The sequence below is a fragment of the Bufo gargarizans genome, chromosome 11 (assembly GCF_014858855.1).
Source record: "Bufo gargarizans isolate SCDJY-AF-19 chromosome 11, ASM1485885v1, whole genome shotgun sequence".
Lineage (NCBI taxonomy): Eukaryota > Metazoa > Chordata > Amphibia > Anura > Bufonidae > Bufo > Bufo gargarizans.
The window spans coordinates 51,721,606-51,746,629 of record NC_058090.1 but is presented as its reverse complement, the minus strand read 5'-3'; the positions used below and the strand labels follow the sequence as shown (position 1 = coordinate 51,746,629).

General features: G+C 45.6%; 1 protein-coding gene across 2 annotated transcripts; it reads left to right on the top strand.

Moving 5' to 3' along the window:
- Window positions 1–216: 216 nt before the first annotated feature.
- On the top strand, window positions 217–22,417 carry PSMA6 (proteasome 20S subunit alpha 6). Of its 2 annotated transcripts, none has more exons than XM_044271942.1 (7): window positions 217–371; window positions 15,554–15,648; window positions 18,779–18,860; window positions 19,832–19,987; window positions 20,247–20,425; window positions 20,826–20,920; window positions 22,264–22,417. In XM_044271942.1, the coding sequence occupies exons 1-7, from the start codon at window positions 296–298 to the stop codon at window positions 22,319–22,321; spliced, it is 741 nt and encodes a 246-aa protein (XP_044127877.1). In that variant the 5' UTR covers window positions 217–295; the 3' UTR covers window positions 22,322–22,417. The 2 variants fall into 2 exon arrangements, with proteins under 2 accessions (XP_044127877.1, XP_044127876.1); XM_044271941.1 differs by having other exon boundaries at window positions 18,773–18,860.
- The last annotated feature ends 2,607 nt before the right edge of the window (window positions 22,418–25,024 follow it).

Genomic DNA, 25,024 nt, shown 5'->3' with positions numbered 1-25,024 from the left:
TATCATGCATTGTCACTATAAGCACCAATCATAGCCCTTCAGCCTGCAGCTTATGTATGACAGACACTTTTTATATTAATTATACAGTGCATTCATTTTCGATTTGAACAGGTTGGGGCATATTTCCCGACCTAAATATGGCGGCAGTATGACACTTCATCGGCCACGTGATGTGAGACCTCAGCTTGTGATTGGCGCATACTCCGCGCAGGATGATGACGCTCGGCTTACGCTGAATTGGCTGCGCCGCACGTTCCATTGAGTGACTGGGAAGTAGCGGCATCTTTGTGTAGTCATGTCTCGGGGGTCGAGCGCAGGTTTTGACCGGCACATCACCATCTTCTCCCCTGAAGGGAGACTCTATCAAGTGGGTGAGTAACCAGAGGCGGCTCCTTCTCTGTTCCGTCGTTACCGCTCCTGCACCCGCAGCTGCTGTGTCATGCTGGGCCCATGTCTAACGGAGTGGTCACCTTAGCCTACATGTGGGTGTATATGGAGAGGTATTACTACACAGCCCCTATGCAAAGTTACTAAAAAGCATGTGCCCATACACACCTGATTATAAAGCCGCATGTACTGGTCACCCAGCTTTCTCAGGCCCCCCCCATAGGCACTGCACCTGGTTATGTATTGTTAGTTGCCACTGCTCAATCTGCGCTGCAGAACTAGTCAGATCTGCATCTAGGAAAGCTGGGTGATGGGTTAGGCTGCTGTGACAGCTCACATGGAGGCGGTCACCCAGCTTTCCCAGAATCAGATATAACAGGACGCTTGCTAGGATAGGCAAACTCATGGATTCATATTTGCTGGAGATTTGCTTTGTCATGATGATTCAGTAAATTAGGAAATGCATATTGGGGTTAAATTAATATTGTGTCCACCACTGCTTGTAGGAGGGATGCGCGTAACACATGACAGCAGGATCGGACCACACACAGGGCATCACATGGGGCTGCAGAGAAGCTGTAAGGCTAGCTTCACACTAGTGTCGTGAGACCCGCTGGGCTGTTCTGACAGGGAATAGACTGCCGGGTCTCTCTGGATCTGGCATTGCAGGACACCACTGCATTCCTGTCCAACTCCATTACACTATAATGTGGACTTGTGGAGATCCGGTCACAACCCGGCAAATGTGCAGAGAATCGGTCGGACAAAAAACGCTGCCAGATCTCCACCGGTCACCATTATAGTATAATGGGGTAGGACTGCAACGCAGGTGCTTCGGGCAATGTCAGATCCAGAGAGACCTGGCAGGCTGTTCCCATCTCACAACACTAGTATGAAACTAGCTTAAAGGGGTTGTCCATGCTCTTACTATTGATGATTTATCCTCATGATAGGTCATTAAAGGGTTTCTGTCATGGTAAATAACTTTATGTAGCTGGCTGACAGCGATGTGCTAATGTCAGCAGTACATAACAGTATGCTTTATAACTGTCTGCCGCCGTTGTCTTAAAATAAAGACTTTTAAAATATGCTAATGAGCCTCTAGGTGCTATTAGGGTGTTGCTTCAGCACCTAGAGGCTCGGTCTACTCACCCTTTGGCACGCCCAGGTCCAGTTGATTGACTGGCGAGTTTTCCTCTTCGTCCAGTAAATCCTGTGCCGTCCTGTTTAGTATTCGGCGCAGTGAGTGAAGGAAGCACTCCGAGCGCGTCCTTTACTGCCTGCGCCGAATACTAAACGGGACGACACCTGTGCAGTGAGTGAGGCCGGCAGCAGGAGCGCGTCCTTCACTCACTGCGCCTGTGCCGAATACTAAACGGGACGGCACCTGCGCTGGCTTCACTCACTGCGCAGGTGCCGTAAACAGGACGGCGCAGGATATACGGGACACTGAGGAGAACTCAAAAGTCAATCAACTGGACCTGGGCGTGCCAAAGGGTGCGTAGACCGAGCCCCTAGGTGCTGAAGCAACCCCTAATAGCACCTAGAGGCTCATTAGCATATTTTAAAAGTCTTTATTTTAAGAGAACGGCGGCAGGCAGGGAGTTATAAAGCACACTGTTATGTACTGCTGACATTAGCACATCGCTGTCAGTCAGCTACAAAACATTATTTCTCATCACAGAAACCCTTTAATTTTAGATTAGCGGGAATCCGACACCCAGCACCACCGACGATAAGCTGTTTGAGGAGACGGCACGCGCAGTTTGTGCACATGCCGGCAAAGACCCTAGGCCGCAGCAGACAGGAAGAGAGACGGCATCTGCGCATTGTCTCCTCATGCAGCTGATCGGCTGGGGAGTCTGTCAGGCCTTTTTTTACCTGTATAACTAAGGTTAGTTTTACACTAGCAGCAAGGAACTCCGGCAGGCTGTTCCAGCGGGTGAACAGCCTGTCGGATCCGTGCTGCCGCTAGTGCACGCGTGCCCCCTGACTACCACTCCGGCCCGATTGACTATAATGGGTGCGGGCTGGAGTTTCTGCAGCACGGCAAACATCCCAAGACTCGGCCGCAATAAAAGTATGACATTTGAAAGTACCCTTACAGCATTGCCTTACAGAAGACTGCAAACTTACAAGTCTGTGTCTGTGTTCCATGTCCAGAAAAGTGCTTTTACTTTGCTGAAAAACAGCTCCCAAGTACCCAAAGCAAACCAGACTGAAGAGGGGTTGGTAGTTGGTAGAGATATGGGGCTGGTGTTGAAAGCTGGCATTTCAAGCTTTCAAACAATACATCGTTATATCCACTATTTCGGAAGATATTGCTGTTAGAAATCAAGTTGGAAGTGAAAGCAGTGAAATCTGTTATTACTTTTACTTTCGGCTGCATTCACTGCCATCCCAATTTCTAACAGCTATATCTTCCGTTGTAGTGGATACAATGCTGTGATAGCTCTAGCTACTACCAATCCAAAGATATGAGCAGCTATGGGCACTTTCACACACCGTCACAGGAGCTCAATACCGGAAAAGAACTGATCAGTTTTATCCTAATGCGATCTGAATGAAGAGCATTCCGTTTAGGATGCATCAGTTCAGTCCCTTTTAAGTTTTTTGGACTGAGAAAATACCGCAGCATGCTGCAGTTTTCTCTCCGGCCAAAAATACTGATCACTTGCCGGAATGCCGGATCCGGCATTAATTTACATTAAAGTGTATTAGTGCCGGATCAGACATTAAGTCTTCCGGCAAAACGGATCCGTCTCTCCTGCCTGCGCATGCGCAGATCTTTTAAAAATGCTAAAAAAATGTAATACCGGATGACACTGGAAAGACGGACCCGGTGTTTCAATGCATTTGTCAGACGGATCCAGATCCGTCTGACAAACGCCATCAGTTTGCGTCCCTATTGCCGGATCCGGCAGGCAGTTCCAGCGACGGAACTGCCTGCCAGAATTCTCTGCCGCGAGTGTAAAAGTACCCTAAAGCAGCCCCCCTCCTCTTTAGTCTGGTTTTCTTTGGGCACTTGGGAGCCGTTTTTAGTAAAATAAGTATTTTTCCTGCACAAGGAATAATGACACCCAGCTAATTTTGGAATGTGTCAGCAATCTTCTGTGGGGCAATGCTGTTAGTTGTATTGGTGAAAATGAGGTGACAGACTCCGTGTAATGACCATCAGTATGGCACAGGGTATGTGCATGTGGCGGATTTTTGTATTAGGGCTTTTTTACATGAACATGATCGATGGGCTGCGTGTCTGCCGGATCTCCGACCCCAGTCACCTGAACCAATGGTATTCTTTATATCTGATCACAGATCTCTTGTACTGAAATTGCATCGTCATGATATGAATTGACAGCATCATAAATCACTGATACATTCAGTTCAGAGGACGAGCTCTGACCTAGGAGATCCAGCAATCCCACTGCCCATTCCTCCCGGAGTGATCATGTTCGTGTAAAACAGCCCTCAGAATAATATGCAGCAGAAATGCGCAGATGAGTTTGCACATAACTGCCACCGGTCTGCATGTGCATTTGCCGCATTCAGTAGGGCTGATGAGGCCGCACACCACAGTTTCCAAGCAGAATACATGTGACAAAAAGTCCTGTTACTAATCTTATTCCCTAACATGGATTTTCAATCCCTAAACAGAAACTTTTGTGCCACAAGGGAATTCCATAGGGATTTCAGAGTATGATTTCTGCCAAAAGCCACTTTGTGCACAGCAGCACTAGAATAAAGGCTGATTGAGCAAGCTATTGTGGGGAGGAGCGGTCGCTATGCCATCGCTCGTCCCCAAGCTGTCTAAAGGTTTGCCGGCAGCAGATCGTAATTAGAAAGCATGATAAGCCGCCGGCAAACAATGATTTTTAAGTAGGGCTGCAGTTAACGATTATTTGAATAATCGATTAGTTGCCGATTAATTTCTACGATCGGGAAAAACGACAAAATTACAAAACAGAGAGGTTTATATGATCTTACTTGAAAAATTATGTTCAAAGGCCATATTAAAACAAATTGTGGACGACACTATTATGGGGGATCTGTGGACGACACTATTATGGGGGATCTGTGGACGACACTATTATGGGGGATCTGTGGACGGCGCAGTTATGGGGGATCTGTGGACGGCGCAGTTATGGGGGATCTGTGGACGGCGCAGTTATGGGGGATCTGTGGACGGCGCAGTTATGGGGGATCTGTGGACGGCGCAGTTATGGGGGATCTGTGGACGGCGCAGTTATGGGGGATCTGTGGACGGCGCAGTTATGGGGGATCTGTGGACGGCGCAGTTATGGGGGATCTGTGGACGGCGCAGTTATGGGGGATCTGTGGACGGCGCAGTTATGGGGGATCTGTGGACGGCGCAGTTATGGGGGATCTGTGGACGGCGCAGTTATGGGGGATCTGTGGACGGCGCAGTTATGGGGGATCTGTGGACGGCGCAGTTATGGGGGATCTGTGGACGGCGCAGTTATGGGGGATCTGTGGACGGCGCAGTTATGGGGGATCTGTGGACGGCGCAGTTATGGGGGATCTGTGGACGGCGCAGTTATGGGGGATCTGTGGACGGCGCAGTTATGGGGGATCTGTGGACGGCGCAGTTATGGGGGATCTGTGGACGGCGCAGTTATGGGGGATCTGTGGACGGCGCAGTTATGGGGGATCTGTGGACGGCGCAGTTATGGGGGATCTGTGGACGGCGCAGTTATGGGGGATCTGTGGACGGCGCAGTTATGGGGGATCTGTGGACGGCGCAGTTATGGGGGATCTGTGGACGGCGCAGTTATGGGGGATCTGTGGACGGCGCAGTTATGGGGGATCTGTGGACGGCGCAGTTATGGGGGATCTGTGGACGGCGCAGTTATGGGGGATCTGTGGACGGCGCAGTTATGGGGGATCTGTGGACGGCGCAGTTATGGGGGATCTGTGGACGGCGCAGTTATGGGGGATCTGTGGACGGCGCAGTTATGGGGGATCTGTGGACGGCGCAGTTATGGGGGATCTGTGGACGGCGCAGTTATGGGGGATCTGTGGACGGCGCAGTTATGGGGGATCTGTGGACGGCGCAGTTATGGGGGATCTGTGGACGGCGCAGTTATGGGGGATCTGTGGACGGCGCAGTTATGGGGGATCTGTGGACGGCGCAGTTATGGGGGATCTGTGGACGGCGCAGTTATGGGGGATCTGTGGACGGCGCAGTTATGGGGGATCTGTGGACGGCGCAGTTATGGGGGATCTGTGGACGGCGCAGTTATGGGGGATCTGTGGACGGCGCAGTTATGGGGGATCTGTGGACGGCGCAGTTATGGGGGATCTGTGGACGGCGCAGTTATGGGGGATCTGTGGACGGCGCAGTTATGGGGGATCTGTGGACGGCGCAGTTATGGGGGATCTGTGGACGGCGCAGTTATGGGGGATCTGTGGACGGCGCAGTTATGGGGGATCTGTGGACGGCGCAGTTATGGGGGATCTGTGGACGGCGCAGTTATGGGGGATCTGTGGACGGCGCAGTTATGGGGGATCTGTGGACGGCGCAGTTATGGGGGATCTGTGGACGGCGCAGTTATGGGGGATCTGTGGACGGCGCAGTTATGGGGGATCTGTGGACGGCGCAGTTATGGGGGATCTGTGGACGGCGCAGTTATGGGGGATCTGTGGACGGCGCAGTTATGGGGGATCTGTGGACGGCGCAGTTATGGGGGATCTGTGGACGGCGCAGTTATGGGGGATCTGTGGACGGCGCAGTTATGGGGGATCTGTGGACGGCGCAGTTATGGGGGATCTGTGGACGGCGCAGTTATGGGGGATCTGTGGACGGCGCAGTTATGGGGGATCTGTGGACGGCGCAGTTATGGGGGATCTGTGGACGGCGCAGTTATGGGGGATCTGTGGACGGCGCAGTTATGGGGGATCTGTGGACGGCGCAGTTATGGGGGATCTGTGGACGGCGCAGTTATGGGGGATCTGTGGACGGCGCAGTTATGGGGGATCTGTGGACGGCGCAGTTATGGGGGATCTGTGGACGGCGCAGTTATGGGGGATCTGTGGACGGCGCAGTTATGGGGGATCTGTGGACGGCGCAGTTATGGGGGATCTGTGGACGGCGCAGTTATGGGGGATCTGTGGACGGCGCAGTTATGGGGGATCTGTGGACGGCGCAGTTATGGGGGATCTGTGGACGGCGCAGTTATGGGGGATCTGTGGACGGCGCAGTTATGGGGGATCTGTGGACGGCGCAGTTATGGGGGATCTGTGGACGGCGCAGTTATGGGGGATCTGTGGACGGCGCAGTTATGGGGGATCTGTGGACGGCGCAGTTATGGGGGATCTGTGGACGGCGCAGTTATGGGGGATCTGTGGACGGCGCAGTTATGGGGGATCTGTGGACGGCGCAGTTATGGGGGATCTGTGGACGGCGCAGTTATGGGGGATCTGTGGACGGCGCAGTTATGGGGGATCTGTGGACGGCGCAGTTATGGGGGATCTGTGGACGGCGCAGTTATGGGGGATCTGTGGACGGCGCAGTTATGGGGGATCTGTGGACGGCGCAGTTATGGAGAGGGGGATATGTGCACTGTTATGGGCATAACAGTGCACAGATCCCTTTCCTCATAACAGTGCACAGATCCCTTTCCTCATAACAGTGCACAGATCCCTTTCCTCATAACAGTGCACAGATCCCTTTCCTCATAACAGTGCACAGATCCCTTTCCTCATAACAGTGCACAGATCCCTTTCCTCATAACAGTGCACAGATCCCTTTCCTCATAACAGTGCACAGATCCCTTTCCTCATAACAGTGCACAGATCCCTTTCCTCATAACAGTGCACAGATCCCTTTCCTCATAACAGTGCACAGATCCCTTTCCTCATAACAGTGCACAGATCCCTTTCCTCATAACAGTGCACAGATCCCTTTCCTCATAACAGTGCACAGATCCCTTTCCTCATAACAGTGCACAGATCCCTTTCCTCATAACAGTGCACAGATCCCTTTCCTCATAACAGTGCACAGATCCCTCTTCCCATAGCAGTGCACAGATCCCTCTTCCCATAGCAGTGCCATACACAGACCCCCCTTCCCATAGCAGTGCCATAGACAGATCCTCCCCCCCCCCCCCCTCCCCATAACAGCCCCGGCCCCGATGCTTGCATCTTTATTTTACCTTTTTACAATGACGCTCCCGCTCCTGTAACAGCCAGGCAGAGCGGACGGCGGCGTAACGTCACTCAATCATGTGACGCGCCTGCTCCGCCCACTTCATGAATGAAGGAGGCGGAGCAGGTGCGTCACGTGAGTGAGTGACGTAACGCCGCCGTCCGCTCTGCCTGGCTGTTACAGGAGCGGGAGCGTCATTGTAAAAAGGTAAAATAAAGATGCAGCGACCGCCCGAATAGCAACGAATCGGCGATTATTCGATAACTGGATTCGTCGACAACGAATCCAGTTATCGAATATAATCGATTACATCGATTAATCGTTGCAGCCCTATTTTTAAGTGTGCTTAAAAATTTACAATTGCCCGATGAGCGAGCGTTTGCTCGTTAATGGGGCAGTTGACGACAGTATTACAATACAAGATTATCACTAATGAACGTTCATACGAACACTCGTTGCCGATCATCTGCCCAAAAATTGGCAGGTGTAATACAGCCTTAAAGGCTACGTACACCTTCGGGGTAAATTTTTTTCATTATTGCATTTTACTCATTTTGGCGTAAAAAGAATTATTTTTTTAAATTGATCTTTATTAAGGTCAATTGGTCTTTTATTGAGTTGTTCTGTTGCAAAGGGTTAACTGTCTAGCTGTTTGAATTTTACTTTTCACTCGTCATCTAATAACCTCTAAATCTTTAATTTGCTAAAAGGTAATTAGCACTTATTTAAGCCACATTTTTAGCCTACATGCACACAAACGTGGTTTGGTTCCTCATCCGAGCCGCAGTTTTTGCGGCTCAGGTGCAGACCTATTCACTTTAATAGGCCGCAAAAGTTGCTCAGTTCCGTAGCCCTGCCCAAAAAATAGAACATGTCCAATTCTTGTCCGTTCTGCGGACAAGGATAGGCATTGTTATAATGCATCCTCCAACAAAAAAAAAAAATGTTTTTTTGTGGATCCGCAATTTGTGGACTGCAAAACACAAACGTTTGTGTGCATGTAGGCTTATCGGTAAGATAAGAACTGAGCTATAATGAGTGTTTATAATGTGCGGAGCGCAGAGCAGAGATAAGGAGCCTGTCAGCTCCCTGCCTGTGGGAAGAGAGAGAAAATTCAGATCCTGCTACTAGAGCATCACAGTTCAGTACAGAGAAAAGGACTCCATATTTTTAATGAAGACCAATTAAAAAATCATATTTTTACCTCAGGTGTATATAGACTTTAAGGTTTCTGATGACTGTATACACAGCCGCACCGCTGTATCTGTTAAGAGTGTTGATGGCTGGGGGTCTCGTCTTCCCTGAATGTGGCAGTTGTCACTCTTCAGGGCTGTTTTCTCCTGTAACTTGAAGACGATATGTGGCATAGGTACTATTAAAAAAATTGTCATAAATTAAATAAAACCTTTTGTGTGTATATCTATCTATCTATCTATATCATTCTGGTCAATAAGGCCCAAAATAGCTCAGGTATTAGGGTCCATTCACATGTCCATCCGCAAAACATGGACAACGGCAATGTGCGTTCCGCATTTTGCAGACCGTACATCGCCGTCACTCTCATCTGGAGATAGCAGTGATCAGCCATCTTCACCTCTCCTATAGAAAATGGGACATCCTAGCGGAATACTCTGATAAGTGGGTTGTTCAGAATGTGCCCATCATAGGTGCACAATGTCAGGAAGGGCACCTTGGCATCAGAAAGATGCCTTTCAGTCAAATAAAACATTGGGGGTCATTTACTAATGACTGGTGCTTCCCATATGGATCTTAGTCCCTACATACTACAGCCATATTACCGCAGCCCCCAGTTTGGACTTTTTCGGACGTGGCTATACCAATTTTTTTTATTTATTATTGTTTATCTTATTTATCTTATTACAAGTGATGCGTGAAAAACATTGCTTATGTACACAGCGCCATTGAAGTTAATGGGTCTGGATTCAGTGAGAGTGCAGTGCATTCACATCACGCATTGCACCCGCGCGAAAATCTCGCCCTTAGGGTTCATTCACACAACTGAATTTTTGGACCAGATGCAGACCGCAAAACAGAATACGGTAGTGTGAATTCTCCTTTTCATGACGTTCAGAGACACATTCTGTCATTAGAACTGCTTCCCAGAGTGCAGATTGTGTTTTAGTGGCTTAGTGCAAATACACGCTGGGCCACATTTATCATACAAATACGCTTTATGGTTATTCTCATAGACTTTACAGTAACCTAAAAAAATTCAGCCAAAAAAAAAAACAGGGTCAGATATACTAGTATGCCTGCTCCTAGAGTCTGTCTAAACAATTTTGGGTCAACTATGGTTTCTACACTTTTTTTTCCCCCCAACTTCCTTTAAAAGGGGTGGACCCCAAGGTGTTAACATTTAGCACAAAAATTACACCCAAATTCTGGTGTAAAATTCTCTTAAACTAAGCCAAGTAATAGTTGGTATAGAGTCAGAGAGAAGTGTGTATCCCTGCCCACATCTATCCTCCAGCCTGAGTCCTTGAGATAAATCTGATGCCGGTCTAGACAGCCGGTCTAAGCCTATGCCATCAACAGGCTTAGCAAATCTGGGCCTTATTTGTGAAACCAGCCTTAGGGCTCCCGTACAAGGTGCAGTCCTGGCACAGGAACTGCTGTGAGGTTACTGGTAATTTTCGGGGGTCTCCTGTACATGCTATTGCTTAAAATGGTAACTACAAAACCTTGATCTCTAAATCCTGGAAACGGACTACCCCTCCCACCAAGTCCACTCTACTGGCAAGGGTCCGTGACTTCAGGTCCATAGACTATCTCGTGGCGTTCCTTAACAACACTGTGGAACAGTTCCAAGCAATCTGGCTTCCATGGAATACCTACTCGATATCCCCCTAAAGACCCCCCCCCCCCCCATCATCCCTGTTCTTACTCTCCCCTATCCGTCCCTTTCCCTTTGTGTTCTGTCCGTTGTCTTATCCGGTGTCCTGAGTTTTTTGTGATCCATTATTAGACGTAGTCTTGGTATTTGTACTTCTGTATGCGCTGTCTCTGTGCCTTTTTTACATCTCAATGGTCCACTGTGGGCTCTGTACCAACTATGCTGGATCCCTTTGTTTTTCTTTATTTCTGTATTATTGAAAAATTTGCAGGTAATGTGCTAATAAAAACCTACAGTTTAAAAAAATAAAATAAATGGTAACTACAGATGCAGCCCAGTAACCATCGGAACCCTAGGCCAGGCCGCTTTGTGTACAGGCACCCCAATATGGCCCAAAACCCATAAAACAGGGGTCAAGCAGCCTCTGGCACTCCAGATGTGAAACGACAATTCCCAGCATTCTCCATTCATTTTTATGGGAGTTCTGGGAACAGTCGAGCAAGTGAGCATGCTGGGAGTCGTAGTTTCAACACAGCTGGAGGTTGCTGATCCCTGCCATAATAAAATAATAATAATCCTGGACTACCTGTATATTGTAGTGAGAGGTGTGTTCATGGGTGCACAATGGAGATAACTGGTCACCTGTGGAGATGTCAGCCACGTCTCCCGGACCAGAAATGACTATCATAAATCACTATCTGATTGCAGGTCTATTGTACTGGGCTCACTTTTTTTGTTGATCTCTGTATACACAGTGCACAATATATGCTGTGTAATAGAAGCAGCAACTGTGTCATCCGTGTGCTTTCCATAGCTGTGCTGCAATTTATGCAACATGCCCTATTCTTCTCAGTTTCTACAATTGGGCCCACGAAAAGTGCGAGACGCAAACAGACCGTATCCGTATTTCGCGGATCGCAAACCGAATACAGTAGTGTGCAGCTCTACACCAGTGTACAAAATAGTTAATAATGGTCTTGGTATTAAGTGGTTAAAGGCATATGCTGATTTAGGTCATGTGCTCAGGATACACGGTGAATGTCAAGGGTCACAACTCTTGGTCTATCGCCTATTGGGAAGGGTGACCGCAGACTGAATGGCGAGGTTGGCTGTATACAGTCTGCGCTCAGCTCTTATCACTCAAGAGTTACAGAAAGAGCCCTGCATGGGTTAAATAAATAAAAAAAATGTTAAAGAAATCCAAGACTGTGTAGAAGTGAAAGTGAACCAGCCATCCTGGAGGCGCCCCCTGGCTTGTATGCACATGAATTACACCTCTACAAGGACACGCTCAGTACAGCAGATGTTACTGTTATAAAAATCATAGTGTGCATAATGATACGTCTTCGGTATGAGATTAGCCTGGTGTCATTTCTATAGGGTACGGTAGAGCCTACTGTAATATTCAGCCGCTAGTTATACTTTTTTTTTTTTTTTTTTGGGTGATCAATATCACTTTTTATAGGTGTTAAGAGAAAACTGCAGATAAAGTTGGTCGGCAGTAATAAATGGCGCTGAGATTTGCCCAACCCTACGTAAGTTCTGGAAACCCTGGGGGTTTGTCGGCTGGTGGAAATGATCTGTGACACCAGGCAGGTTGCATCTCCTCTTACTTCCTTCTCTTGTTACTTTTCCATTTGCATTTGTTGAGAAGTGACGTCGGCAGCGTTTCCCCGTCGTGATAAACCATTAGCATTCAGTCTTTCAGTTTCTGTCTTAATTCTGTAAGGATGTTCTCTCTTTACAGTTCCCAAACTTATTTATCAATATAAAAAGTGGCCTCCTCTTCCAGTCGGTCGTAAATCTTAAGAAAAGTCAAAAAGTCCGCTCACAGCAGCCACATCTGCCCTCTTTAGAGCTTGCAGGCTAGCCATGATCACCGATGGTATTGTGTAAAGACATTTACAAAAATAAGTGCCCCTCTGAGGTTGTGTGCTGAATAGGGCTGCAGTAAACGATTATTTTAGAAATCAAGTATTCTATCAATTATTTTTTACAATTAATCAAGTAGTCTAATAAGAAAATGAATTAATAGACTGTTTTCCTTTATAAAAACTCATCAGACCCCCTACCATCAGTCCCCAACACCCTTCGTTCCTCACTGTGCGATCGGCCCAAGTGCATCAGCCCTCGTTCCTCCGGATCCATCCCCATTGACTTGCATTGGGGGTCATGCCGGATCAGTCTTGCTCCGCATCCCAGGACTGAAAAAAAACTACAATATGTTGCGGTTTGCTCTCTGGTCTGGGAACGCAACTAAACGGAACGGAATGCATTTTGGAGGATTCCATTCTGTTCAGTTCAGTTTTGTCCCCATTGACAATGAATAGGGACAAAACTTACGCGTTTTGTTTTCTGGCATTGAGCCCCTAGGGATCTCAATACCGGAAAATGTAAATGCTAGTGTGAAAGTAGCCTTAGCTGTTCTTAACCGCATTTACCCTAAGTTCAGACCTGAGCGTTTTACAGCGCGTTCCTACGCGCTGTAAAACGCTCAACACGGAGAAACCAATGATTCCCTATGGGAATGGTTCTCACCTGGGCGTTTTACAGCGCGTACGATCGCGCTGTAAAACGCCCGACGCTCAAACAAGTTCTTGAGCTTTTTTTGGGGCGTTTGTCGCGCGGTCCCGCACATAGATATTCGGGAACGCGCGACAATGTGTGCACGCCTGTCTCTGTATGCGCGATTGTAAACGCCCGTACAATCGCGCATACAGAGCGCTCGTTTCAGAACGCTCAGGTCTGAACCCCCTGTTAGAAAGCATTAAGAAAACTGCTTTACTGCAGCCCCATGGGCCATAGACACAATGGTCTGGAAAGACCTCATTGACTTCTATGGCAGTTTTCTGGGCATGCTCTGTGACCTGTACAGAGGTCATTGTACAAGGAAGGAATACATAAGCTTTGAAAATCACCAATTGTGAATGGTGGTCCCTGTCTTATCTATACACACAGGTGATATTGTTACAGGCAGAAGTAGGATGACAGATGAGCAGGTAACTGCAGTAAAGTGATCTGTACAGACCAAGAATCACCTATTATTAGGCTTAGTGGCTAGTGCGAAACTGCTGGATTTTATGCCTTTTTTTTTTAAATATAGATATTGACATGGAAAATGAAAAATAACATAATACATTTTTTTGGTTAAATATGGTTTCTTTCTTCCTTGAATCTGCTGTATCTATACCCCTGGGTGGTTGATCAGTCAGGATCACTTTATTACAACTATGTTTTAGTTGTTTTTTGTTGTTGTTGTTGAATTCTAGTTTTATTTTCCACTGCTGAGTAAACTCTAGTCTTGGAATGTGCCTGCTAAATACATAGCTTTTCTTGTACTTATAAAGAAGCTTTATAGACTTTGAACTTGAGTCTATATTACTTTCTTTTGCAGCATTTTTTTATTTTATTTTTTTAAGGAGGGTTTCAGAAAATCCCCTGGAAAAGTGCCAACAATGGTAGTAAAGCGCTGTAGTTCCGGGAGTACGGTATCTCCTTGTAGTTATGTCGGAGTAACCTCTGAAGCTCAACAGGTTCTCCCAGCCTATTGTACTTCTGCTTGGGGGTTGGAGAGGTTTTTCTTAAATTCTCCTTCCTTCATATTCTAATACCTCCTTCTCATGAGCTCTCGGTGATCTCCTGTGTCGCCGCCGACCACCTTGCCTATTTTATACATGTAGAAGACATGATTTCTGTGGATAGGAAGCAACACATTTCAGCCTAGTCTTGCATTAGGTGGGAACACGTTCCAAAATGATAAAGATTAATGCTGAGGGGCATGTTTTCTGGCAAGACAGTTTACACATATGTACTTGGGTAAAAGCCATTTGCTTGCTAAACCAGTAATCGCGAAGATCATAGTCAATGGTGAGCTGAAAAGGTAAAGCTGTGAGCACTAAGGATGAGCGAACTCGTGTTTTCAAGTTTGGCGTAAATAGTTCGGGTTTCAGTTATCTAAGAATTTCATTATGGAATCCATAACGGCACTCTTACATAACCCGAACCTTATACGCTGAACTTGAAAACACAAGTTCGCTCATCCATAGTGAGCACATGTTAGCGTCCATGCCACAGTCCGACCACGGGTCTGATGATCCAAACTTAGAGCATCATAGATCCTTAGACCCATGATCGGGCTGAGATTTTGCGGCTGTAATACACATATTAAAATGCACCCTAACTGAATCACCCATCACTATTTAAAGGGGTATTTAGGTTAAGATAGAGCGTAACTATTAACCACACCATTGGTTGGGGCCCAGTACCCCAAATGAATGGAGCAGCACGGTGCATGCTCAAACATCTGCTCCATTAATTTTGGGGTACGGTGTTCTTGCAATCGGTATGACGGTTAATTTCTTATAGCCGGAGTACCTCTTTACTTTATCATCACTGCTTTGTTCCTACTCCCAATCCTCTCTGCTTATTAAATGTACATGGCGTGACATCCAAGCAGTATCAGGCGACGATGATAGCAGGTCCTCTCCATGTTCAGTACGTCATCACGTAAATTTTATGTGATGATAATGTCTGTAAAGCGCTGTGGAGTCGGTGCTATATATATAAATGAGCGATAGGTCTGCAAATGACGCTGAGGGAACAGGATGGTGTTGATAATAGTAAGACTAAAGGTCCGATTTAGTATAAAGTGGTGGCATACGCCGCGTCATAACTTATGCAGGCTGTGCGTCCATTACTGATATCTCCCCTGGCTGCAGTAGATTTCAGTGTTTTTTCAATGCCCCAAAACTGGCATAAAATATGATAAATGTAGTTGGGCCCCTGGACCCGCCACCCTTACCACTCCCATTTTTGGGGAAAATGGCAAGGCCAGTGAAGAAATGCCGCTTGAGCAAAAATCTTTGCATATAAAAAATCGCCAATGTGCAGTTTGCCACTAAATCTGCCCCTAAGTCTGTCTTTTTCATATTTTAAGCCTTTAAGTTTTTTCTTGCAACCTCAAACCTCATATTATTTGAATAACGGAAAGATCAATTTGATATTTCACTCATTTCTTAAAGGGTCACTGTAGCGTTTTCTTGTATCGCCATCGCACATCTGTACCACTAGGGTGCATATGTTTATTGCGTAGACAAATCACAGCACAGTTCTTAACCCTTTTTTTTTATTTTTTTTTTTTTATATAGAATATGCATTTAAAGCCATCAACCAAGGAGGCCTCACATCGGTGGCAGTCCGGGGCAAGGATTGTGCCATCATCGTGACACAAAGGAAAGTACCGGTAAGTAAAGTGCACACAGTAGCTTCACATACACTTCACTTGATTGTTTCAGCCTTGGGCAATAAGAAATGGCTGGCATGTATTTGGCTTGGCATTCACTTCTACATAGATGCCATTCTCAACTACCACATGATACTGGAGAATAAGAAAAATGAGGGGGCACACTCAAGAGGGATCACTGGATAAAGTGTAGATAATTGTGTTTAATAATATTTTAAGAACATACCCTTAAAAGCATTAAAACATACATAAAACAAAAACAAAAAGTGCAAGATTTCACTGGTAGTATTAATCTCAGTGAGAGTTATTTCCACAGAGGTATAGGATTAAGGCCTGTGACGTTAGAGCGATAGTATCAGCCCTATGGCTCAGTCCTAGTGGAGCGCTGATGATGTTAATGTCTCTTTATCCAGTATGCTGAGTATGCAGCAGTATATATCAAATTGGAGACTGTGCTCCCGTGTTTAACAAGATGTATGGCAGGTTGGAGACTATGCTCCCGTACTTACAGTCTCTTGTCGCTTGCGGTATTTCCGATCACCCCTCCTGACTGAATCCTCACAGCATTGATGTTTCAGGTTGCCGTACACTCACAGCGTCCCGTGCAGTGTGTTCGGTCAAGACGTGGCGTCCCACGTGACCTAGTAGTCTGGGGTGCCGGCTAAACGCTGAGCTGACGTCACTGGATTGATATTGCACTGACGTCAGTACTGTGCGACTCGTGCTCCGGTTTGATGCAGGAGAAAGATCTCGTATAGCGATGTCTTTAAAGTATAGATGTTTCTTGTTTTTTCCTGGAATCCACGCTCACTCTGTCTCTGCCAGACGCGTTTCTGGGTCATACACCCCTTCCTCAGTGGCCAATGAGGAAGGGGTGTATGACCCAGAAACGCGTCTGGCAGAGACAGAGTGAGCGTGGATTCCAGGAAAAAACAAGAAACATCTATACTTTAAAGACATCGCTATACGAGATCTTTCTCCTGCATCAAACCGGAGCACGAGTCGCACAGTACTGACGTCAGTGCAATATCAATCCAGTGACGTCAGCTCAGCGTTTAGCCGGCACCCCAGACTACTAGGTCACGTGGGACGCCACGTCTTGACCGAACACACTGCACGGGACGCTGTGAGTGTACGGCAACCTGAAACATCAATGCTGTGAGGATTCAGTCAGGAGGGGTGATCGGAAATACCGCAAGCGACAAGAGACTGTAAGTACGGGAGCATAGTCTCCAACCTGCCATACATCTTGTTAAACACGGGAGCACAGTCTCCAATTTGATATATACTGCTGCATACTCAGCATACTGGATAAAGAGACATTAACATCATCAGCGCTCCACTAGGACTGAGCCATAGGGCTGATACTATCGCTCTAACGTCACAGGCCTTAATCCTATACCTCTGTGGAAATAACTCTCACTGAGATTAATACTACCAGTGAAATCTTGCACTTTTTGTTTTTGTTTTATGTATGTTTTAATGCTTTTAAGGGTATGTTCTTAAAATATTATTAAACACAATTATCTACACTTTATCCAGTGATCCCTCTTGAGTGTGCCCCCTCATTTTTCTTATTCTCCATTATTTCTTCTGGGTCCTGAGGGTAGGACCTGAGGGTGAGCACCTACCCATACGCAACAGGGGTGAGCCGCTGTACGTTACACGTTCTTCCTACCACATGATACTACTGGAGGATACCAAATCTTAGTTATGACGTACGACTGCACAAATAATAGCATTCACAATCGTTCTTGAATGAGGAAGATGTCTGACAACCATATAATCATGTAACTTATCACCAAGTCCTACAGTCTTTCTATTTTAGACATACGCACAGTGGAGCCAATGTCACAGGAAGCCAGTCTGGGTTTGATTTTTATTGTGTAATAGAACAGGGAGGACATAAATAATCCATGCCAATGTAGAAAATATATATTTCACCTCACTGTTAAATAATGTCCATATATTACGTATTTCAACTGCAAATCCTCGTTGATGGCATGTGGCAGACAAACTCCACTTGCTTGTGTTATCTTTATTACCTTATGTCTACTGCTACGTAACGTGAATTCAAAAGATTTGAGAATGAATAATCTTCTGCAGGCTAAATGAATAAATATATTTTCTAAGTGTGATTAAATAGAAGATAACACAAACAAATCACATACTGAAAAATAAAAAGTAAATATATCACTAGCCTAAATGGGGTGAAGACTCTGTCGATCATGCTATAACACATAGCTTTCTACCACGTTATAACACATGACCGACGTCACTGGGTGTACAAGAGATGGGGCAAGTCAATGCTTACATCGTACCTAAGATGAAGTTCTTGGTCTCCTAAATGTATGTGTGTCACAGATTTTAAACCTTTTAGCCCCTTCAGTGAGCAGCATGCATGTCTCTGAGATTACTCAGGAATGTGTTCTTATCAGCACAATGGGGGATGGGTACTATATTACAAAGCACATCATTACACAGAATGGTAATAATAAAAGTGAACAGAATTAAAGGGACAGAACCAATCAGTACCATTATAATACAGTCTAGGCTGGTCCTTGTAGTTGTTGAAGATGCTTTTAAGTGGAGAAACAGTCGTCGATGGGATTGTTCATACAGTGATAACACTAGCAGCATAAAACACTAAGCATAGGTCATTAATATGAAATTGGAGGGGTCTGACTCCCAGTCAACCCACCAGTTTGAAAGGGCCGCAGTACTCAGAAGGGCGCTGCGATCTCCTCGCGGCATACCAAGCACAGCGCTGTACTCTGTATAGAGGCTGTGTTTGGTATTGCAGCCCAGGCCCATTAATTTGAATGGGACTGGGCTGCAAATAGGCCATGTAACCAGTGAGCATGACATCACAGGCCTAGAAAGAGGCCACAGATCAATATTTTATTCAAAAACCCCTTTTAAATGCTGACACCTGGGGTTTGCACAGTGGCAACATTTTCTAACCACAGACAGAATTTTCTAACCTGACGGATGCTGTCCATAATGACTGGTCTATCATCTGTTATCTTGTGTATGAGCATCTTTAGGCTTGGTATTACTGTAGTTAGTAGTACTGGTATTGAACGAAATGACTGTACCTATTATTCTTTTTTTTAAAATACTGATGCAGGACAAGTTGCTGGACAACAACACGGTGACCCATTTATTCCAGATCACGGAGAACATTGGCTGTGTGATGACAGGGATGACAGGTGAGGATGACACTTGACGTCCTTCTCCATATCTGTTGCTTTATCTTTAACATTTCAGTCCATTATTTGTAAACTGTATAGTTTTGCAGGATTACTTATAGCAGGGCACTAGCAGGTTTAACCATTAGAAGCCAAATTAATCTTCGCTACCAATGTTCCTACAAAGCCAGATTATCTGTAAGTCCCTGCTGCTGCCAATAGGCTATTCCAGTAAAAAGCCAAAATAAATCAAATTGCCATTCCAGTGTCCCATGGGTCCCTGCTGTGTACTGCTTCCTGCTGATGTTTTGACGCAATCACTAATTTGCTGAGCGTCATTCCCTGCCACATCATGCTGTGTTGCGATATGAGCAGGAAGTGGCGCAAAGAATGGTGGTTGGGGGTGATTTTAAGAGGACCTTTCATCAGTTTTGCAAAACTCTAATTAGGGTGTTACCTTATAGGGCGGCCCCCACTCATGCCATGGCTGTTTTTTGTTTTTGTTCATCCGCTGTGGCCCCCTGTTGATTTTGGCGCCTTCTATTATAATGAGGTGTATCGGAGTCTTTCTTAATGGGCGTCTCCTTCTCCCTGGTTGTAGCATTGTCCAATCGCAGCGCAGAGCGTCACAGCCAGGGAGAAGGAGACGCCCATTGAGAAACTCTGGCGTCTCCTCCTCCCTGTTCCGGTGCTAGTAATTAGCATACTCAGCGGGGAAAATACCGGAAGGCACAGTGGGCGAATGGAGCGGCGCCCAGAAATAATATTAAGTACTTTAGGATCCCTGCGTTATGCTCTACCTAACGTGCTACTTATCTTATAAAGTCTGGATCCATAGAAGGTCCTCTTTTAAGGGAGTTTAAGCTTGTCTAGGTTTTTTAACCATTTAGTGGCCATCTAACAGTAGGTGATTCACCCGTATATTAAAAACGGAGCCCCAAATGTGGTGGCGAGTATAAATATATAACAATATGTGATTTTTCTGTTTTCAGCGGACAGCAGGTCTCAAGTGCAGAGAGCCCGCTATGAAGCTGCCAACTGGAAGTACAAGTACGGTTATGAGATCCCAGTCGATATGCTTTGCAAACGAATTGCTGACATCTCCCAAGTGTACACACAAAATGCAGAAATGAGGCCACTGGGCTGCTGTAAGTATTTCATATGTGATAGCATGACTGGTACGGTTTTGTATCCATAACTCTAGAACATGGGTCAGCAACCTTTGGCTCCCCAGCTGTTGTGAAAGTACAACTCCCAGCATGCTCCCATTCACTTCTATGGGAGTTCTTAGAACAGCCATGCAAGTGTGCATGCTGGGACTGCTAGTGCCAGAGGTTTCTAATCTCTGATCTAGGATTGTGCACATTTTTGTGTGTTTCTTTACATCTTTTGTCTACTTTCATTCAGGTATGATCCTAATTGGAGTAGATGAAGAAAATGGACCTCAGGTCTACAAGTGTGATCCTGCTGGATATTATTGTGGCTTCAAAGCTACCACAGCTGGTGTGAAACAGACAGAAGCTACCAGTTTTCTGGAAAAGAAAGTGAAGAAGAAATTTGATTGGACGTTTGAGCAAAGCATTGAGGTGAGAGTTGCAAAAGACATGTTTTTCCTGCTATATGCCTCAGGAGCTTGCACACAGACTGCCACGACATGTAGTGTAATATGAGCCCATACCACTGATAGACGCTTGGGCATGCATTTTTTAGCTCGATAGTGTGGTGTGTTAAGTGCACCACCATTTCTCTTGGTCCGACTCCTGTGCAATGGTATAGGGCAAGTATAATCTATATGAGGTGCATAAAAACCCTAGATGTGCCAGCTTGCCTCAGACACCTTAGTAAATCTCAGCCTTTATTTGTATTGCCTGTCATGAATTAATGTTGTTATAAAGTTAGAGCATAAACTAACAAATAGGAGTTTTTTTTTGTATGTTTCAGGAAATTAATCTTTTTAACTTTGCACCTTGTTGTCTCTAATCTTAGACGGCCATCTCTTGTCTCTCCACCGTTCTTTCCATTGATTTCAAACCGTCTGAGCTTGAGGTTGGTGTAGTGACCCTTCAGGATCCAAAATTCAGGTTTGTTTCGTTCAAAACACATTCTCATGGGATGTTGTAATTGTACTTGTGGTCTTTGCAGGCTGTAGTGGCGCATATTAGCTGTAGATAAGGATTTTGTTAGTAAGATGCAACGCCACCTTGTTTATCCAGCAGGTCGGGAGCCCTGGAAACATTTTTCTGGGACCCTTTGTTTGGATTGGTGAGGGTCTCAACAGTCCTGGCAAGTTATCACTTCTAAGGGTGCCTTGACACACAGCAGATTTTGTTGAAGAAACTTTCTGCAACTGAAAACCAGTTCCATTCAAATTAATGGGGTGGATTTTGCAGCAAGCACATGGATTTCTGCAAGCCTCATTCAAGTGAATGAAGCAGATTTTCAGTCCCAGAAAATTTCTGCAACAAAATCTGCTGCATGTGAAGGCACCCTAAGGGATTGTTAACACAATTTTTTTTTTATATTTTTTTCAGTGCTGAAAAAAAACCTGATGGGAAATCCACATCAGTTTTTTTTTTTTTCTTTAACGTGGTTTTTAGTGTGGTTTTGGAGAGTATTTTCATTCATGTATTACTTGCTGTTTTGGGGGCAGATTTAAAGCAGTTATGCTGCAGATCTCAACCTTATATTGAAAATGGTGAAATCGTCACGAAAGAACCGCACTAAGAATTGACATGTCGCAGATTTCAAAATCCACACAGCAAGTCAGTTTCTGCTCAGAACAAAAAAAAACGGTGTACACAAGATTTATTTGATCTCATACTTTGCTGGTACTGTATTATGCAGCATTTTTCCGCACAAGAATCCGGGCCGAAAAAAACAGCAGCTAATCCGCCTAATGGAGGTTTCGTGATGCAGTTTTGAAAGCCAAGAGGGATTTTGAAAAAGAGGTTGTATCTGTCCTTAAATTGGTTATCCAGGTTGTGCTGCAATCCCATGCGGCATCACATACCATACATTTGGCACGTGATCCTAGCCTTGCGTCAGAACCCACAGCACATGTGTGAATTATAATTTCTTGCTAGCACTGTGGCAGGAGATTCAGCATGTCCTGCAGGTTCTAACTCCAGTCTAGGATCAAGTACCCAGTAATCCCGAAAGTGGTTGCCACACAGGATTGCGGCTCAACTCAGATAACCCCTTTAGTACTTTATCTCCTTTTATGATCCACTTGATTTTGGCTTCCAAAACTGCATCAGGAAACCGGACCGTGTGGCCGTAGCCTCAGGAATCTGTTTAGATATATTATTTTAGTTGGTGTGTGTGTGTGTAGGAGGGGGGGGGGGGGTGTACTGTAATTTTATGCAATGACAGTTTTACTTTAATACTGCATATGTATAATTGTGTAATATTTTGTGTATTTCAGAATTCTCACAGAAGCCGAGATTGATGTTCACCTGGTAGCATTAGCAGAGCGTGATTAGCATACCGCCGGATCTGACAAGAGACCACAAACCTTTTGCCTGTTGTCCTTCTATGTATCATTTTCTCTGTATGAATAAAGAGATTTTTGAATATTGTTTCTATATTATTTTATTCCAAGCAACGACTCGATAAGAATGTGTTGATGACTGAAAGGCTGAAACGATTACTCGATTGAATCAATTAATTAGACAAAAAAAATAAAAAAATCCTGGATGCAAATTTTTTGCCTTGAGGATTCGTTTGTGTCATGTGACCACGGAGCGGGAGTGAAGCACTTGCTATTACTCACCACTCCGTGGTCACCCGCACCGTCCTTCTGACACATCGTCAGGACATCGTGCACGCTTACGTGCATTATGACCTGACGCTGTGTGATGTCAGGACGAGCTGTGGTGCGGGGCCCCTACAAGAGAGGTAAGTATTTTATTTGACTGGTGCTGGGGACATGGCTAGGAGGGAAAGATGATGGCACTAGGGGGGAGGGGTGGGCAAGCTGGTGGCACTGGGGGAACCTAATGGCAGGGGGGGGGGCAGCTGGTGACACTAGGGGGCTGATTACCCTGGGATGTTTTTATAAAGAAAAACGTTCCTTTTAGTTTTTTATTAGAGTACTTGATTAATCGTTGAGTTAATCAATAGAATACTCGATTACAAAAATAGTTGATAGCTGCATCCCTAGATGACTGTGCATGTCCGTGAAATCATTAATACCTGGTGACAGACTGGAATATCTATTCCTGTTTTATAAAAATATGGAATGCTTTGTTTCTTCTGACATTGTCTAGCAAATCTCATAATTAAAAGGGAGCTCTGCAGGCGCAGAAACAGGGTGGTATATTGGGGTGCAGGGGGCAGGAGAGCCTCATTAAGACTACAGGATGAAGTTGGTGCTTGCTGCTGCTCGCCCTCCAGCTGTGATACGGGTTCCGGTTTTGTCAGATGTTACCTACCTGACGAAGGGGTTGGTCCAATCCTGAATCGGAACAGCCAGCCAGGAATCGCAGTTCTCTGCCTGTCCCCACCCCTACTGCTAAAGGCATATTTGAATTGGAAATTTTTTTTATTTATTTAATCCAAGCATGGAGTTCTGATCTGACTTCTGGGGGTCATTCACATTAGACCAGACCTCCATGACTATGTATTTTACCAGAATCTCATCTCTGCAGAGTATGACCAAACATACTCACTTTTCCCATCACCCTCCTTCTTAGTGCCCAAGCAGTGTTATTCTGTTACTCTCCCCAATGCTGTGCCCACTGTGCTACCCTATAATAAATTAATACTATACTTATGAAATAACAGTTCCATGCGTATAGTCCCTAAAGTGCTCCCCAAAGGCTCATGCACACAAATGTATTTTCTTTCTGTGTCCGTTCCGTTTTGTTTTTGTGGACCGTATGCGGAACCATTCATTTCAATGGATCTTCAAAAAAAACAGAAGTTACTCTGTGTGGACATGTCCTATTTTTGTCCACGGACAAGGATAGGACTGTTCTATTAGGGGCCAGCTGTTCTGTTCTGCAAAATGCGGAATGCACACGTACATCGTCCATATTTTTTGTGGATCTGTTTTTTGCAGACTGCAAAATACATAGTCGTGTGCATGAGCCCTAATAGTAATAATTCTCTCCCAGAGTGCCCTCACTAATAGTAGTCCCCCCAATAGTTATAATGGTCTCGTAGAGTGCCCTATTAGTAGCAATGCTCTTCGTATTGTGCCCAATAAAAATGCCTCCACAGTACCCCCAGTAGTAATAGTGAAGTTATGCCTCCCCTAGTGTTTAAAATACCCCAGAACTGACCCTTATATGTCTTGTGATCCCAGTAGTGCCACCAGTATTTAACCATATCTCTTTTTATTAAGAGTGCATGTGGTCAGGTAATAGCAGACATAAGTAAATAGCCATATGCAAATGGCACAAAGTGAGCTTGTATAAAAATTCTTGCAGACCATTACCAAAATAATTAAGATCGTAAATACAAATATGATAAAACATTTACTAAGAAGAGAAGAAGACATACAAGGGTGGGAAAAAAGGGGGAGGGGGGGAAAGGGGGTTGGAGATTCTTCCACATTACCAAACGTTACGATAGTTTCCCCAAGGGCGCCATAATTTAAGAAATTTGGGGCGTGTGTGGGATTCCCAGTGGGCCAGTTCCTCAAATCTGAACAACTGGTCTGTTTTCTCAGTCCACATCAATATTGAGGGAGGGGACTCATTCTTCCAAAGAAGGGGTATCTGCAATCGGGCGGCAGTGAGGCGCATGGTCGGGAGACTAGTCTTAGATGGTGTAAGGGAGTCATTAGGACACCATAAAAGAACCAGTTTTGCGTCTAGGCCGACGCGAGAAGAGCATATCTGATTAATCGTGGACTCCAATTGGGTCCAGAAAGGGCAGATTTTGCAACAGGACCACCATATATGCGACAAGGAGCCAAATTCTGTCCCACACCTCCAGCACTGCTCTGAAATCTCTGGATTAAGTCTGTGCAGGAATTCTGGCGTTTTGTACCAACGCATAAGCAGTTTGTACGAGTTCTCTTGAATTTTGATACATTGGTTGAAGCCATGAGATCGAGATAAGAGACTTTTTCTGGCTCTGACAGATGAATTGAGAGTTCTTTTTCCCAGCCACATATAAAGTGCAGTGCTGGAGGTGCAGAAGAGAGCAACTCCCTGTAAAGTGTCGAGAGGGTCTTT